The 17,272-nt window shown below is 40.4% G+C and overlaps 1 protein-coding gene and 1 gene segment (V, D, J or C); both read right to left on the bottom strand.

The window, feature by feature from the left end:
- The window catches only part of LOC105546605, a 6,453-nt gene extending 5,508 nt beyond the window's left edge, over positions 1-945 (bottom strand).
- Positions 946-3,731: 2,786 nt separating this feature from the next.
- LOC105546670 lies at positions 3,732-15,456 on the bottom strand. The gene is made up of 4 exons (XM_011989936.1): positions 15,366-15,456; positions 14,933-15,259; positions 4,293-4,421; positions 3,732-4,201 (listed from the first exon to the last, which is right to left on the bottom strand). Exons 1-4 carry the CDS (start codon positions 15,412-15,414, stop codon positions 3,732-3,734), a joined length of 975 nt encoding a protein of 324 aa, XP_011845326.1. The 5' UTR covers positions 15,415-15,456.
- Between the last annotated feature and the right edge of the window lie 1,816 nt (positions 15,457-17,272).

Raw genomic sequence — 17,272 nt, 5'->3', positions numbered from 1 at the left:
TGTCCTGGATTTTCCAGGTGGGCCCAATGTAATCACAAGGGTCCTAAAATGTGGAAGAGGGAGAATGAAGAGTGAGCCTCAGAGTGATGCAGAGTCCCTGTTGGCTTTGAAGATTGAATGGGGCCATGAGCCAAGGAACGCTGGTGGCCTCTACAAGATGAATAGAAGAGAAAGATAGTTCTCCCCGAGAGCCTTGGGAAGGAATGTAGCCCGCCAATACCTGGATTTTAGCCTAGTTTTGGACTTCTGACCTGCAGAACTGTAAGATAATAAGTTTTTGTCATTGTAAGCCACGAAGTTATTGGTAATTTGTGTCAATAGAAATTGAATACCTTCTAGTAGCCATGGGACTGATGGGTGAGAGGCAGAAGCCAGATACAAAATACAGGTAGAGATGGATGCATGATCACATGGAATGAATTTCAAATCAGGCCAAGGGAAGCGTATTCAAAAACATCTTCTTATGTCTGCCTAGGCCTCATCTTCTTCCAGGAGACACACTGGACTATGCCTCATATGTGGATATGCTGGTGGCATCACTGTGATTGTCAACTCCCTGGGGAGAGGGTCCCTCTGCTGTGGTCCTGGGTAGCACCTCCATTTCTTGCTATTCTACTCTCTACAGAGCAGGTAGGGTTGGCCTTGGCTGGTTTGGGGCCAGGCTTTCCAAGGCTCCTTTGACACAAGAACTCCTTCTCTGGTTTTCTCAGCTCAGAACATGGGCCCTGCACCGCCCCAGCTCCTTGTGCCCCCACATCTTAAGCGAGGTCAGAGGTATATGCCCTGCAAAGCACACCTGTCACTCAGCCCCACTCAAAGCTCAATTTAAAGCAAAACCCACCTCTACAATGGAGGAAGAAGGGTCGGTTACTAATTCCTTTATTCCCAGCCATCATTCAAGACCTCTGCAAACCAACTCCCTGAATCTAGGTCCAACCTCAGAGTAACCCTTAACCGTCTTTTTCCAGGGAGCAATCTCTGCTCCTCCCTGTAGACCCTGGATGACAGCGAAGCCACAGTGCCTCCTAGTGGCCAATAGGCTGGAACAGCACAAATGTGCTGTCTTTTGCCAAGACACAGGGACTTGGGCTTTGTTTCACTGAGTACGGGGCATATAGAATATTATGATTAGTTAGTGTTAGAAGGCCAGTGAATAATATTAGTGCTGTGGGGTAGGACAGAGACACCTGAGACATTGACAATGCGGTCAGAAAGGTGGAAACATAATGCCAGGTTTAATACTGGTAAGCAGCAGGTCTCAATGTGAAACTTGATGGGCGGGCTAACATGATGCTGAATCAGAATTTAACCATTCTCTGTCCCCTCCAAACGGCAGGCTAGCCCTGCATGGAAGAGAAAGTTCGCCACTGATCTAAGCACACGTTTGAAACGCACCAAAGAATCTAGCTTTTCTCTAGGGAACCAGGAGGAAAACAGGAAATAAGGAGAGACTAAAATGAAGAGAACAAATACTATAACTGATTTCCCTTCCATAGAGAAGGTTTGGCAAGGAATGGGAAGATTAAAACAGGATTATTATTTTCGGGGTGCCCCACAAAATGGGGTATATGGAACAAACTGTTGTCCCAGGAGACTGGCTTTAAACGGGGTAAAACAATAGTAACATATCAGTTACTCCCTCCAATTTTGACCACTGCCCCTGGGGAATACTCATAAAACAGCAAAAATACACCCCCGGGGTGCAGTAATTAAATTAATTTGAAGCCCAATCTGTACTATCTGACCTAATCTCAACATTCTCTTGATTGTGTTTCTCATCTTGCCGTATGGTCCAATGGAACACAGAGGTTATGTGATAGAAATAAATAACAATATAAGAATACCCTAGTAATAACATGCCCCAAACAAAGATATGTCTCAATTGGATTATGAATGGCCTTTAAGTTTTTTTTAAAAAAGTATTTGATATCAGAGTTTAATATCTCTATGCCATTTAAGTTAAATATCAGGCACATCACAAAGAATCTAACATTAAAATTCAAGGAAAATTAGAATTCCAAGTAAAGTTATTTTCACCTTAATCCCAATAATTAAGGATAATGGCACTCACTCTTTCTGTTGTTATCTACATAGTTGGAAAAAATATCAAAAACAACATTAAAAATTTCAATTAATTAAAGTCCTAAAAAAAAAAATAAGGAATAACTTGGCTGGAATGTTGGTGAGGGCAAGAGCCCTGGGAGGTGAGCACAGCAGTCCATTTGTCCTAGAGGGCATTTGCAGATCCTGACTCAGCTCTCAGGAAGCTGACTCACAGGCCAGGGGGGTAAAGGCAAAGACCAGAACGTACCAAATGTGTCATTGCCAAATTCCAATAGTAACAATAAGCCAGAGACAAACCTGTTCTCCAGATGCTCCAGGACACCTCAAGCCTTAAACTGATTCAGGGAGTCTGATCGTTTATACCTACATGCACTTTCAGAAGCACAGAAAAATGATTGCTGCAGAAAAATATGGTCCATCCTACACCAAAAATTATTTCTACAGCTATAGCATTTGGCATAGTGTCAAACATCATCAGATTGGTAAGGAGAAATACAAACGCCATGAAAACTCAAGCACCATAACTGAGAAGCTGCACAAAAAGAAAATCACAAAAATATCCTGTGAAGATCTCAGAGGTGAAAATGATCAGACAGACTCTGAAACAACCGTGTGTCCTATGTTAAAATAATAAAAAGTGATCTCAGAAAATATGAGGAAGTTATTGACTATAAATAACATAGCAGATTGGAAAAAGAAAAAAATAGAAATTTTGACAAGGAGATGGTGAGTGAGTGGTCATTTTAATCCATCACATTGGTGAGGTTTTATTAGAGGAATAAAGGAAAGGGAGATGTGCACTGAGCAAATGGACATAAAGCCTGACTTGCCATCAGGAATTAGATTGGATAAGGAGGGGAGAGAAGTCAGGAAGGGCTAATGGACAGTGACAATGCTTTCAGACAATTTCCAGTATGCTGCTTTTTAGTGATTCTAACCAATACTTCAGAAAGATTTCTAGAATTATCTTAGTTTAGGCAGAAGAAGAGTAGTGAATATGAAGCTAGACACACAGAGTGTATTATCAGAGAGGGCAATTGATTGCTTCAGAAGTTCTTACAAGGAATATTTTAATCCACAAAGGAACTTTTAATATATGAGGCAGACAAGTGGAAATGTCCTCTGAACTGACTGGTCCAGGTCTAGATATACTCTTGGGCTGGGATGATTACATAGAAGCGTCAGAAAGTTCAGGAGAAGCAGAATTCATCTGGAGCTAAGATTTGGGACTGGTTGCTGGGGTATCCATTTGTGTGCATTTCTTTGAACGAGAAAAAGGACTGAATAACGTAGCTGAAATGATAATCACTATCATTAACAACATCATTATTAACATACTGTAACAAAAATAAAACAGAAGGGAAAAGATTTCCAAACGCATACTATGTGTTGAGACTTTGCTAGACAGCCAGGGTGTCACCAAGGATAACAAGTCATTCACACGCTGACAACTACAGAGGGGGAGCCTGCTGTTTGCTGCTTGGTATAATCACTATCTGTATTATTAAGTTTATTGTACATGTTTCATGATCTCATGCTTTTATGGGAGAGAAACTATCACTACCCCTGAGGACTCAATCTCTGATAAGTCACTTTAGGTTTCTTCAGTTGTCCCCAAGAAGTGTTCCAAATCCCTGAGACACATTTTCAAACAACAATGATAGCGCTCATGTTTTAAGAAAGAGTTCATTTCCTCCCACTATATGAATCCTAGCTATATCTGAAAACTCACTTCTTCCCTGGGAGGATGAGGAATAAGGAAAGGCCGCTGTGAGCTGATAGAGAGGAGAGAGCCCTGCAGTTTTGTGCACAGGAGGGAAGTGTCTCTGCACCGCTGTGGCTAAGCTGCTGGCACAGAGATACACGGCCGAGTCCCCAAGCTCTGCAGGCTGGATCCTGAGAGTGGAGTCTACTCCTTTGAGCCTCTCTGCAGAAAATCGATCCTTAGGCAACTGTGAATCATCTACTGCTTCCTCATTTTCATATCGAACCAGAAGCTCCGGGCCCTGTCCCGAGTTCTGCCGGTACCAGTAAAGGGTATTGTGGCCAGAAATAGGATTGCACCAAAAAGCCACAGGCTGTTTTTTCTCTGTGATCTTATATCTCGGAGACTGGGTTACTCCAGCTTCTGTGAGTTCTGTAGCGGGAAAAGAATTTGAAAATAGAGGAAAATGACTAGAATAATCACTGGGAGATTATGTGAGGATCATGGTGTTTCTAGGACTCACCTGCCCCCAGGAGACAGAGGGCCGCCCAGTAGAGGAGCCTGGTGCCCATGGCAGGATCAGGGTAGGATGGGAGCTTTGCCAGATCGGGGTCACTGTGAGCAGGAGCAGAGGAAGTGGGACGTCGCTGTCCTTAACGCAAGTTCCTACAGTGACATCATTGTCTCCACAAATGCCTAAGTTCTTAGAAAACAATTGTTGTAAACTAAAACAGAGCTAAAAGTTTGTTTAGTGTATTCATAGACTGGAAGTTCATCCAAGCGTCCTCACTCGCATATTCAGGGCTTGGGGAATTGGATCTCTCATTACATCTCTAGACCTATCCTGTGCTGGATGTTTCTACTTGGAATTCTCAAAGGCAACTCAAAAAATATATATCAATTAGTGACCTCTTGATTTTAGCGTTTTGCTAAGCATTTTCCTTCTCTTTTAGTATTTCTTTTCTACCAGGTCCTCCATGCTCCCAGTCCTCTAGGGTAATTGACACAGCTTTATCCTAGAACTGCATTGAACCAGCCGACACACTCTAACCTAAAGGGGTAAAATAATTCCCTAAGCATAAAGTTGGGAGGTTTCATTTTATCTGAAGGCCAATGACCAGTTCCCTTTTTGCTGTTATCAATCTTCATTATGCATTATGTATCAAGCCTTCACTACGATTCTGCCTGTAGTTCTTGGTCACCAATGTATTGAAAGTAAGTTCTGATATCTTAACCAAAATGGGCGAAGAACACTCTAACTCCTGAAAATACCAGGGTGAATATCTAACAATAAATGCAAAATTGAACAGAACCTCTGGGATCTTAAATACTTACACTTCTATCATATTTTACAATTGAATTGCAGTGTTAGTATCCAGCAATTTAAAAAAAAATTATGCAACATTAGTTATGACACACTTCTCATTGTCTGAGTGGTAGAGTGGGAAGGCTTGAGGGGTTGGAGAAGCCCTGAGAATCAATATGAATGGACTAACCAATGATATGTATGTTCAGAGAAAGGGAATAGTACAACTCAGCCTAGAGAAATCCAAGTTCCTAAAACCTAGGGGACACATGTCAAGGTTATCAGGTGAAGACCTGTGAGTGTAGAATTATCAGAGCCATCTCTTTTCCATATAAATTGTTTATCATTGTGGTAGAAAAGCTGCTAGTTGGAGCCCACGTTATGTTGACACCAATTAATAATTTCATGATGGAAAGTGTCTTCACTTCACAGTGTCACTATGTCTTCCATCCTTGTGACCAGGGCTTAAGGCCCTGGATGACAACAGCATTGAGAGAGTGGAGGCTGGGTGGCTGGAGACAAGACCTATCAGGTTGCATGTGAAATACTTGAAATGGGGGCATCCCATTTCTAGGAAAGATTCCCCAGGTATTCTCAGGCCTCCCCTGCTACCTGAGCACCAAAACAAATGAACAAAAAAACACCCATGATTGTGTCAGGGCCCAAAGGGCTGTCTCATTGCTCATGGAAGGAAATGCCAGAGTTCTAGAAAATCTGGTTCTTGTTAAGAATATTTGTGGTGTTGGGGGCAGTGGCTCATGCCTGTAATCCCAGCACTTTGGGAGGCCGAGGCAGGTGGATCACGAGGTCAGGAGATCAAGACCATCCTGGCTAACATGGTGAAACCGTGTCCCTACTAAAAATACAAAAAAAAAAAAAAAAAAAAAGATTAGCCGGGTGTGGTGGTGGGCACCTGTAGCCCCAGCTACTCAGGAGGCTGAGGCAGGAGACTGGCGTGAACCTGGGAGACAGAGCTTGCAGTGAGCTGAGATCATGCCACTGCACTACAGCCTGGGTGACAGAGACAGACTCCATCTCAAAAAAAAAAAAAAAAAAAAATTTGCGGTGGTGTTACTGGAAACATCTACAATTGTCCACTCCCATCTTCTACATTCCCCTTACATACTCCTGTCGATCATCCAGTACACACTAGAATAGGTTAGGTGTAGGGCAGGGCGCATTGCTGAGGTTTCTCTGATGTTCTCCCAAGGAGGCATATTTCTCTCTGCATTGGTCTGTGAGCATTCAGGTTGGTTCCTGGCTCTCCTCCATCTACCCCTCAAGTGGGCTTAGAAGATTCTCCACTCAATGGTTTGCTACAGTTCAGATTTCACTGTTGAGCAGAACCCACTGGCATCAGTGGAGAAAGATGAGTTTCTACTGACCACTCAAAACACCTGCAAACTAGATACTGAATGCTAGGATGAAGTCAGACTTTTCCTTTAAACTCGACTTCTCAGGCAACACTTAACCCTGTTTCAAAAACAGTTGGACCCCATCAAACCTCAGTGCCTCCTGATGAGCCACTAGGCTTAGGCCCTCCATACATGGCTCAGGGAGGGTGATGGGACTTCTAAACAATGGAAACCAGATCAGGGCTACTATCGGACAGTATTTGTGGGGGACTGAAGGGAATTCCTTCCAGCTCCATCTGATCCTTCTGTCCTGCTAGAGACCCCTCCCCACAGACAGTGTTTCGGTCCTTCTAGAGTCCCCTCCTGTTACACAAACACATATTATCCAGCCACAACTTAGGACAAGCACTACCACTCCTCTGCTTACATTCAGGCATTTCCCCAACATCTGTGAGTTCTTGACCAACCTGTAGAGAACTCAGAATCTCCTGTTTCAGTTCAAACAGTCCTATGTATTACTAAACAGTTTCTTGACATACATTGTTAGCTAAGTTTTGTGCTCATCTCAAAGATGTCAAGCTATTTTGTCCTCAGACTATAAATTCTCTTATCTTTTGGGGGGACTTTTAAAAATCATAGCCTGTCCCTATAGAAAAAGGATACTATAGGGTTAAAAGAAACCTTATCTTGTGTGTTCATTTTGTGGTAATTATAGAATATTTCAAAGATATTGAAAATGAATATAAAAAAATACCCACCACAAAACTGAAATCATGCCAATATTTCAAGATCTTAAGATTTTTTTCTTCTAATTTTATTTAAAAAACTGATACCTTTGGAAGAGCTGAATCATACAACAAACAGAATATTAAAATGTATTTCAATTATTAACATCTTTTGACATTTGCTTTATCTCTTTTTGTGTATTTTACCCTCAATTTCTGAAGTAAAACACTTTATTCTTATTGATTCAGTATGTCTCTTCTTAAAAGAGGCCATTACCTTAGAAAACCACAAATGCCTTTATTACACTCAAAACTTTATTTCAAAAACATTATTTTCTCATATATACTTCACATTCCCCTTTCTCCAGGTGTACCAATGTGTTCTTTGGTTTTGTTTTTTTTTTCTACAGGACATTATCAAAGATTATGCATTTCTTTTGGTTGTCAGGTCTTTTTAGCTACTTTTAAACTAGGTATCTATTTGGCCCACTTATATTTTCCAATTTTCATGGTCTTGATTTTTGTAAAAGTCCGTATCAGCTGACTGGTAAAATGACCCCCAATCAGAATTTGCACATTATCAGAGGTTAAATATTTTGGCAAACACCATGCCATAGTTGATGTGTGTTTCCCATTGCATCTGATCAATTACAAGAACATATAATGCTATCTTTACACATTTTTGGTGATACTAAATTTAGCATCATAGACATGCGATCTCTCCATTGTGAAGATATCATTTATCTTTTATAGTTAAGAAGCAATTAGTGGAGTGATACTTTGACACAATATAGATATCTTGGTCTCCAATAACCTTTCAGATGTTGGTTTTGACATCACCTGATGGTCTCTGTCTGTAACTGCATTAATGGTTACATTGATTTTCTAATTAAATGTACTACCTAGCATTATTCTGTAACGAAGACATTCTTACCTACATCTTTTTATTGTCATTATAGCCTTATAGATTTTTAAAATTTGTTATAATTTAGTGTCCTCATTATTATTCTCTAATGTTTAGATACTCTTGTTTGGCTAGTGGGAGCCCCGTGAAACTGCTACTGTGGATTTTTTGTATGTCTTCTGGGTCATGAGACTTCCTTGATTTCTGCCAAAAGATATTTTTGACTTTCCCTGCTCTGGATCTAGAAGAAGTCATTTCTGCTTTGTTTCTTTTAGAAATATGTAGAAATTAAATACCATGCAATAATTCTTCCCATTACTGCTGGGAACACAGCTACAAATAAATAAAGCAATTGTCCATCGACTTTATATTGCTTTTTATGTATTGTATGGTTAGAGTTAGGAAATACATAATTTTTTTAAAAGTTCATATTGATACCTCCAATTCAAATAAACACCACAGATTTCTTCCTTGTCTTTCCCTATTTCTTATTTGTATCTCTCTTCCCTTTGTAAGAACTCTGTTTCCCAGCCATGTCAATGAATTTACTTATTCTCTGTTGTACAGTATATTAAAACTGTTTCAGAAGTATGCACTAAAAACACTAACAGCAACAAATCTCCCAAGTGAAGTTCAACCCCAACTTCATTTAACCTTATAATTGTAAAACTATTAAAATCTAAAGACAAAATGAAACTAAAAACAACCAGAAAAGAAAAGCCATTACCTCCTAATAAGATATACAAATGATCAATAATATGTGAAAAGATGCTTAGTATCTACTGTTTGGGTCTTCTATCTAAGTTCAGTTTATTACATGCAACATGTTGGAAAAGCTCTTTGACATTGGCCTTGGCAATGATTTCTTTGATATCGTACAAAAAGTTCAGGCTACAAAAGCAAAAATAAATGGGACTAAATCAAACTGAAAAACTTCTGCACAACAAATACAACAATCAACAAAATGAAAAGGCAACCTGTGGATTTGAAAAAATATTTGCAAACCATATGTCAGATAAGAGATTAATATACCAAACATATAAAGACCCCATACAACTCTCTGGCAAGAGAACATGTAATCCTATTTAAACCGAGCAAAGGACCTAAACAGACATTTCTACCAAGAAGACATAAAAATGGCCAAGATGCTCAATATCACTAAATGTTAGAAAAGTGCAAATCAAAACTGCTATGAGATAGCACCTCACACCCATTAGGATAGCTATTATTAAAAAGATAAGTTGCAAGAGTGTAGAGAAAAAGGAACTTTTATACACTGTTGGTGGAAAAGTAGATTGATGCAATCATTAAGAAAATTAGTGTAGATGTTCCTAAAGAAATTAAAAATAGAATTATATGACCCAGCAATCTCTTTTCTTGGTATATACCCAAAGAAAATGAAATCCCACCTCTTGGAGATATCTGCACTCCCATGTTCATTGCAGCATTATTTACAAAGTCAAGATATGGAAACATCCTAAGTGTCTACTGATAGATAAAGGATGAAGAAACTGTGGTATACATATACAGTGGAGTATTATTTGGTCCTAAAAGAATAATGAGATCTTGCCATTTGCCTCAACAAACATAGATGAACCTGGAGGACATTAGGCTAAGTGAAATAAGCCAGACACGGAGAAATAGTATATATTATTTGTATGTGAAATTTACAAACACTCAAATATACAGAGAGAATTAAATAGTGGTTACTGAGAGGATGGCAGGGGGAGGGAATAGGAAATGGGAATATTTAGGCCAAATGACATAAGATAGCAGATAGGCAGGATGAAGAATTCTAAAGATCTATTGTACCACATGAAAACTATAGTTAATAATAATATATTCAGAATTTTTTTCTAAATGAGTAAATTATATCTGCTATTGCCACAGGGAGTGAATGGTAACTATGTGAGATGATGGCTATATTAATTTGTTTCACTATAGTAACCATTTTCCTATAGGTATGTATCTCATAATATCATGTTATGTACCTGAAGTATACGTAATAAAATTTTAAAATTTAAAGTAAAAGTTCAAAAAAAGATGCTTAACATCATTAGTCATTAGGAACATGTAAATCAAAATCGCAATGAGGTATCACTTCACATTTACCGGGATGGCTAAAATAATTTTTAATAAGAAAAACAAAACAGAAATTAAGTGTTGGCAAGGCTGTGAAGAAACTGGAAGGCTTTTACATTGTTGTGGGAATACAAAATGCTGAGGCTGCTGCAAAACACTGTTGGGCAGTTGCTCAAAATGTCAAATATAGAATTCCCATGTGACTCAGCAATTCTGCCCCTAGGTATACACCCAAAATAATTGAAAGCAGGAAATCAGACAGATACTTGTGGGCCAGTGTTTATTGCAAGATTATTTATAATAGTTAAAAGGTGGAAACAACCCACATGTCCATCAGCTGATGATGAAATAAACAAAATGTGGTCTATACACACAATGAAGTATTAAATATACACACAATGTCTGTATATTGTATACACAATGGTCTATACAGACAATGAAGTAGCTATGTAAAGGAGTAAAATTCTGACACATGCTACAATATGGATGAATCTTGAAAGCATTAGGCCAAGGGAAAGAAGACAGATACAAAGGGAAATATATTTTATGATTTCCCATAAATTAACTATTTAGAGTTGGTAAATTCATATAAACAAAGGGTAGATTAGGGGTTACCAGAGGCTGAGAAGCAGGGGAGATGTGGAGTTATTGCTTAATGGGTGTGGTTTCTCTTTGAGATCATGAAAAACATTTGGAAACAGCAGTGATGGTTCTACAACATTGTGAATGTACGTAATTCCACTTAATTGTACGTTTTAAAATTGTTAAAGTAAAAAATTATAGTTTTATGCACATATAAAACATTTAAAAATTAACATTTAAAAGCTGGTAATATATATTTTATATATATATAAAACTGGTAATGTATACACTATATATAATACATATATGATATAATGTATATACTATATGTAATATATATACTATATATTATACATATATGGTTATACATATATTTATAACCACAGTTTTTAAATGTTAATTTTTAAATGTTGATTAAAACCTTCAAAATGGCTAAAATAAATATTGACAACTCAATTCTCCATGAAGGACCCTAAAGATAATGAAAGGAACTCAAGTAATTTAAACATACAGTCATCTCTTAGTATCCTGAGGGGACTGGTTCCAGGAAACCCTGCTGATACCCTAATCTGAGGGTGCCCGCCTTCCTCACAGTCAACCTTTCCTATCCTTGGATTCCAAATCAGCTAATACAGAGGATCAAGTATCTTGCTAATTTATTTCAAAATGTTGCTTGTCAGAATATATCTCAGAAAGGGTTTTCTGATATAGTTATTGTATTAGTCTGTTTTCACACTGCTATGAAGAAATACCCAGGACTGGGTAATTTAATTTATAAAGGAAAGAGATTTATTTGACTCACAGTTCACATGGCTGAGAAGGCCTCAGGAAACTTACAATCATGGCAGAAGGAGAAGGGAAGCAAGGCACATCTCACATGGCAGCAGGACAGAGAAAGAGAAAAGAAAACTGTCATTTATAAACCATCAGGCCCTGTGAGAATTCACTCACTATTAGGAGAACAGCATGGGGGAAACCGCCCCCATGATCCAATCACATCCCACCAGGACTCTCCCTTGACACATGGGGATTACAATTTGAGATGAGGGTGGTGACACAGAACCAAACCATATCAGTTATAATTTTCTTCTGTAGTATAATACAGTTCCACTAGTCATATCTTTTCTCATATTTGGGACTATCATTTCTTTGAAAACTTTCCAGTCTGGTAAGTTTGCATTCATAATTTACTGTTTCAGATTGGAATACTGTGATTCTAAGTGAGGTTAAGAACCTATTCTTTTTTTTTTTTTTTTAAGACGAAGTCTTGCTCTGTCACCCTGTCTGGAGTGTGTGGGGTGATCTTGGCTCACCACAACCTCCGCCTCCCAGGTTCAAGCAATTCTTGTGCCTCAGCCTCCCTAGTAGCTGCTGGGACCACAGGCACATCCCACCATGCCCGACTAATTTTTTGTACTTTTTATAGAGACAAGGTCTCGCCATGTTGGCCAGGCTTGTCTCAAACCCCTGACCTCAAGTGATCTGTCCACCTCGGCCTCCCAAAGTGCTGGGATTACAGGAATCAACCACTGCACCTGGCCCAAGAACCTATTTTTATGTTAGTGGTAATTTATGTTTACTTTTCTGTGAAATGCCTATTTAGACTAAGTATTGCCATTTTATTGGGTTGTCTTTTTCTTAGTAAGTTATGAGAATGCTTTACTCATTTTAGATACTAACTCTATTAGATAAGAAAAGCTATGCTACAGAAAACAAAATAAGAATAAATCTTAAAATTTCATTGGCTTAATTCTATGAAGTCTTACTTCCCATGTCCACAAAGCCCAGCAGGACCTAAGTGGCTTTCTTCCATGGCTCTTCACCAAATTACGACCCAGTGAGCCAGGCTGCTTCCGTATTATCGTTAGTCAATCTGTATCGCGTAGCTCCCAAGTTTATTAGGGCATGGCAAAAGAGTTGAAGGGTATCTGTACAGAAAACAGTCAACAGCAGGCTTGACACTGCGGCGCTTAGAAAGTTCCGCTTGCAAGACTGGCATTTGGCTGGCATCTGGGAAGCTGTCTGGTGAGCAGTGCCCTGCACTGACATGAAGTTTCTCTTAACTGAGAGGAGTAGCTCATTGTGCCTAGACTGATATCGCAAACAGTATTGTGCTGAACACCAGATTTCCTTCTGGGCTGTGGATTTTGGGTTCATACTAGGCAGTGAGTGCCTTCATGTCCGGCCTCCACTGAAGCCTCTGGGGTGTTGAGTCTCTGATGAGCTCCACAGGCAGAAACATTGCACACGTGTTAATGCATTTTTGTTGCTGGGAGAAGTGAGATCTGTGTGACCCCTCCTGGGAGGAAGAGAGCATAAGGAAGTCAATGTGTGAACTCCTCTAGATTCCTTCTGTGTGTTTTCTTCATGTGATCCACTGCTGAATATTTACTATGACACTGAATAAATCTCAACGGTAAGTGCAATTGTATGCTATATCCCGTGAGTCTTTGCAGCTAATTTCTGTGTCTACTTGAGGACTCCCTTCACAGTGCCACAAGTTATTTCTTTTTTCTCTTCTTTTCTTTCTTTCTTTTTTTTTTTTTTTTTGAGACGGAATCTCACACTGTCACCAGGCTGGAGTGCAGTGGCACAATCTTGGCTCACTACAATCTCCACCTCCAGGGTTCAAGTGATTCTCCTGCCTCAGCCTCCTGAGTAACTGGGACTACAGGCGCCCGCCACCACATCCAGCTAATTTTTGTATTTTTAGTAGAGATGGGATTTCACCATGTTGGCTAGGATGTTCTCCATCTCCTGACTTTGTGATCCACCCATCTCGGCCTCCCAAAGTGCTGGGATTACAGGCGTGAGCCACCGCACGTGGCCGCCGCAAGTTATTACTAAGGGCTGGCGCCTTGGGATTGCCCGCATCAGTTCTGCACACATCCAGTTATTCAGAATCTCTTCATATGTTCCCAGCCCTTTAACTACAACTAGAGCCTGGAGGCAAAGGGGAGCCAAGGCACTTTTGTGAGCATAAAGGGTCTTTGTCACGCTGATTGTTCTTCATTTGCATGCATTCCTCATGTCTTTCCCAGGCTGTGGCTTGACTTTTTGTTTTTTATCATGTGTTTTGATACATGATTAATACAGCTAATGTTAGGTTTTTATTTTTGTTGTTGTTGTCGTTGTTTTGAGATGGAGTTTCACTCTGTCGCCCAGGCTGGAGTGCTGTGCTGCCATCTCGGCTCACTGCCACCTCCACCTCCCAGGTTCAAGTGATTCTCATTTCTCACCTTCCAGAGTAGTTGGGAGTACAGGCGCCTGCCCACTCGCCAGGTTAATTTTTGTGTTTTTAGTAGAGATGAGGTTTTGCCATGTTGCCCAAGCCGGCCTCGAATGCTTGGGCTCAAGTGATACACTGCCTCGGCCTCCCGAAGTGCTGGGATTAAAGGCATGAGCCACCACGCCCAGTCAGTATTATTTTTTATGGCTTGTGTTCTTTTGTATTTCCACTAAAAAAGTCTTCCCTCAGAGGATAAAAATATTTTCCTTAATTTCTTCTAGTAAAATGTAAGTTTTTCTGCTTATAGTTAAGAGTAAATGTACCTGAAAGCTACTCTCATGTGAGGAATGAAGTAGAGACTTGGGGATAACAGGGAGGAACATATGCTCAGTGCAAAAAAAGTAATCTGTAAAAACACATCGAAATAACATAACACATATGAGGAAATAACGGAACATAGAGGAGTGTGGCTGGAGCAGAGAGAACCAGGGCAGACTTGTACATAATGATGATGGAGATGTAGGTGAAGGGCAAATGAGAGAGGGCCCCATGAGGCTATTGCCCCATAGAGGAAAGGCAGCCAGGAACAGAGGTCGGGAGTGAAGGTTCGTGACTGTGCGTGGAAGGGATAGTGGAGGATGGGGAAAGGGGCAGATGAAGAAGTCACTGAAGCCCACAGGTGAGAGAAGAAGTCCAGGCTTCGGGGTTAAGAGAATTATCACTAATCTCAACTAGTGATGCCTTTTCCTTTCTAAAAGCAGAAAAACAAGAGCTGCAGAAGAGAGACTAGGCAAGCTAAGGGTGTTGGGGTGACCTCCAGTTGGTTTGAGACTGGGGTAGGAATGCACGTCAGCACTGAGGCTCCTAAGGCCCCTGCTCTATGGCCTCCAGGCTGGCCAGGGCTCTCTGACTCCTGTGGAGGCCTGGACAGTCCAGGGTGGGGACAGACACAGAGTAACCTCAGTCTAACTGCCCTTTACGTGCAGAGAGGAGGCAGCCATGCAGCACTGTGGATTCACTGCTGGCACAAAAGTACACAGATGTCTGGGAGCGGGTAGCGGACTCCAGAGTGAGGAGGAAATCCTCTGTCTTTGATCTAGAGACACTGTAGCCATCTGAGACTTCTACTTTGTCAGTGTCTTCAACACCATATGAGTAATGGATCAGCCTCAGCCCACGCCCCAGGTCTTGTCGATACCAGTACATATAGCGGTGGTTCTCAGTCTGATGACATCTCAGAGTCACTGGTGTTCCTGTCTCTGTGATCTTGTGTCTTGGGCTCTGGGTGATTCCAGCATCCATGTGTCCTGTAATAGAAAACAATAGACCCTGATGCTGTAATCCCAAGAAAAAGGCTTTTATTGAGGCCTTGGGAATTCCAGGGAAGGAAGCCCACCTGTGACCAGCCCTCACCTGTCCACAGGAGACAAAGGGCCACAGAGAAGAAGAACCTTGTGCCCATTTCAGGTCCAGGCCAGGATCTCGTGTCTCCCAGCCCTGCTTGGGGAAATAGAACTTAGGTTCTCAGTGACTCGATGACATCAGTGCCCCTGACAAATAGTTGAGCTGCAAAGTTAACCTGCCACACCCCTTCCATTCTCCACAAAAATAAATCAAGTATATATATATATGTAATTTATGATATGTACAGCAATATTTTATAGGACATATATACAATTAATAGCTCAGAATGGGAATAATCTGTAGACTACTTTTAAAGACAGAAGTGCATATGCTCTTTGCAGGATTTTAGAAAGAAAATGCATTTCCTCTCTGCATATTTTGTTCCCATTAGGATACAATTCTTCATTTTTATGCTGTTTTAATTGTTTCTAATATTTATGTAGTCTAAGGGACATTCTCATGGCAGTCTGGTGTCCTTTAGAACTCATCTCCTCAAATTTACCTCTAAGTTCCTTTTATTCGATTTTATCTTTTCTCAAACTCTGGATAACTGGATGTCAGCCTACAGGAATGGCCTCTGTTAAAAGAGCCACCTGACATCTGGGAAGGTTTCAAAAAGTCTGAAGGTTAGGGTGCATATAATTTGTATATTGTTTTATGCTCTGTCACATTAGTTCACCTCACAGGAGTCTCATCATCAGAGCTCAGACCTCTGTGTGTTCCCGTTGGTAGTGTGATGGTTAATTTTAGGTGTTAATCTGACCAGATGAAGGCATACCTGGATACTGGTACAGCAGTGTTTCTTGGTATGTCTGCGAGGGTATTTCTGGAGGAAATTGGCTTGTAAATTGATGAACTGTGTGGGGAAGATCTACTCTCAATGTGCATGGGCAATATCCAGTCAGCTGGGGGCCTGGATAAAACAAAAAGACACAGGAAGGATGAATTTGCATTGTCTCTCAGAGATGAGACATGTGTCTTCCACTGCCCTTGGATATCAGAACTCCAGATTCTCCTACCTTTGGACTCTGGGACTTCCACCAGCAATCCCCTGGGTTGTCAGGTTTTTGGTCTCGGGCTGAGAGACACAACATTGGCTTCTCTGGTTCTGAGGCCTTCAAACTTGGACTGAGTCATGCTACTGGCATTGCTTCATCTTCAGCTTGCAGATGGCTGGCATACTGGGGAACTTTTCAGCCTTCATAATCACGTGAGCCAATTTCCCTAACAGATTCTTCTCTTCTCTTCTCTTCTCTTCTCTTCTCTTCTCTTCTCTTCTCCTCTCTCCTCCTCTCCTCTCTTCTTCTCTCTTTCTCTCTCTGTCTCTCTGTATACATATAGAGTGTGTGTGTATGAGTGTGTGTGTGTGTGTGTATATATATAGTTTCTCCAGAGAAACAGAACCAATAGAATATATATATGCATATGTATACATATGTACTTTTTTTTTTTTTTTTTGCTATGAGAATGCTTTACTAGGCAACACCACATACCATGAAAATGCTTTAAAATACAACAGGAAGAGATGTGAAGATGCAAAGAAAAAGTACATAGTGACACATGGCTATCAGAACACACTAAGTGATGATCCACACTGCTTCCATCCTTTATCCAGAAAAGGAATAATCTAGGTCACCTCCTCCTCAGAGAGAAACAGAACCAATAGAATACATAGATGTATGTACATATATACATATGTATGACTAATACAGATATGACTTCTCCTTTTGTTTTAGGGGAGGCCACCTGAGTCTCCGTCACCTAATAGGAATCTCATCATCACAACTCAGACCTCTGTGTTCTCATGAGTTTTGTGATGGTTAATTTTAGGTGTCAACCTGACCAGGCTAGGGCCTACCTAGGTAGCTGGTAGAGCAGCATTTCTTGGTCTATCTGTGAGGGTATTTCTGCAGGAG

Source organism: Mandrillus leucophaeus, unplaced genomic scaffold (genome assembly GCF_000951045.1).
Source record: "Mandrillus leucophaeus isolate KB7577 unplaced genomic scaffold, Mleu.le_1.0 Scaffold365, whole genome shotgun sequence".
NCBI lineage: Eukaryota > Metazoa > Chordata > Mammalia > Primates > Cercopithecidae > Mandrillus > Mandrillus leucophaeus.
The sequence above is the reverse complement of the archived record's forward strand: the minus strand, read 5'-3'. Positions and strand labels throughout refer to the sequence as shown.

Bases quoted from the DNA above. Each gene is read 5' to 3' on its own strand.
- LOC105546670 (XM_011989936.1), bottom strand. From the start codon at position 15,414: ATGGGCACAAGGTTCTTCTTCTCTGTGGCCCTTTGTCTCCTGTGGACA. The intron at 15,260-15,365 runs GTGAGGGCTGGT...TTTCTATTACAG, and splicing joins CCTTTGTCTCCTGTGGACAG to GACACATGGATGCTGGAATC. The intron at 4,202-4,292 runs GTGAGTCCTAGA...TTCCCGCTACAG, and splicing joins CCTCTGTCTCCTGGGGGCAG to AACTCACAGAAGCTGGAGTA.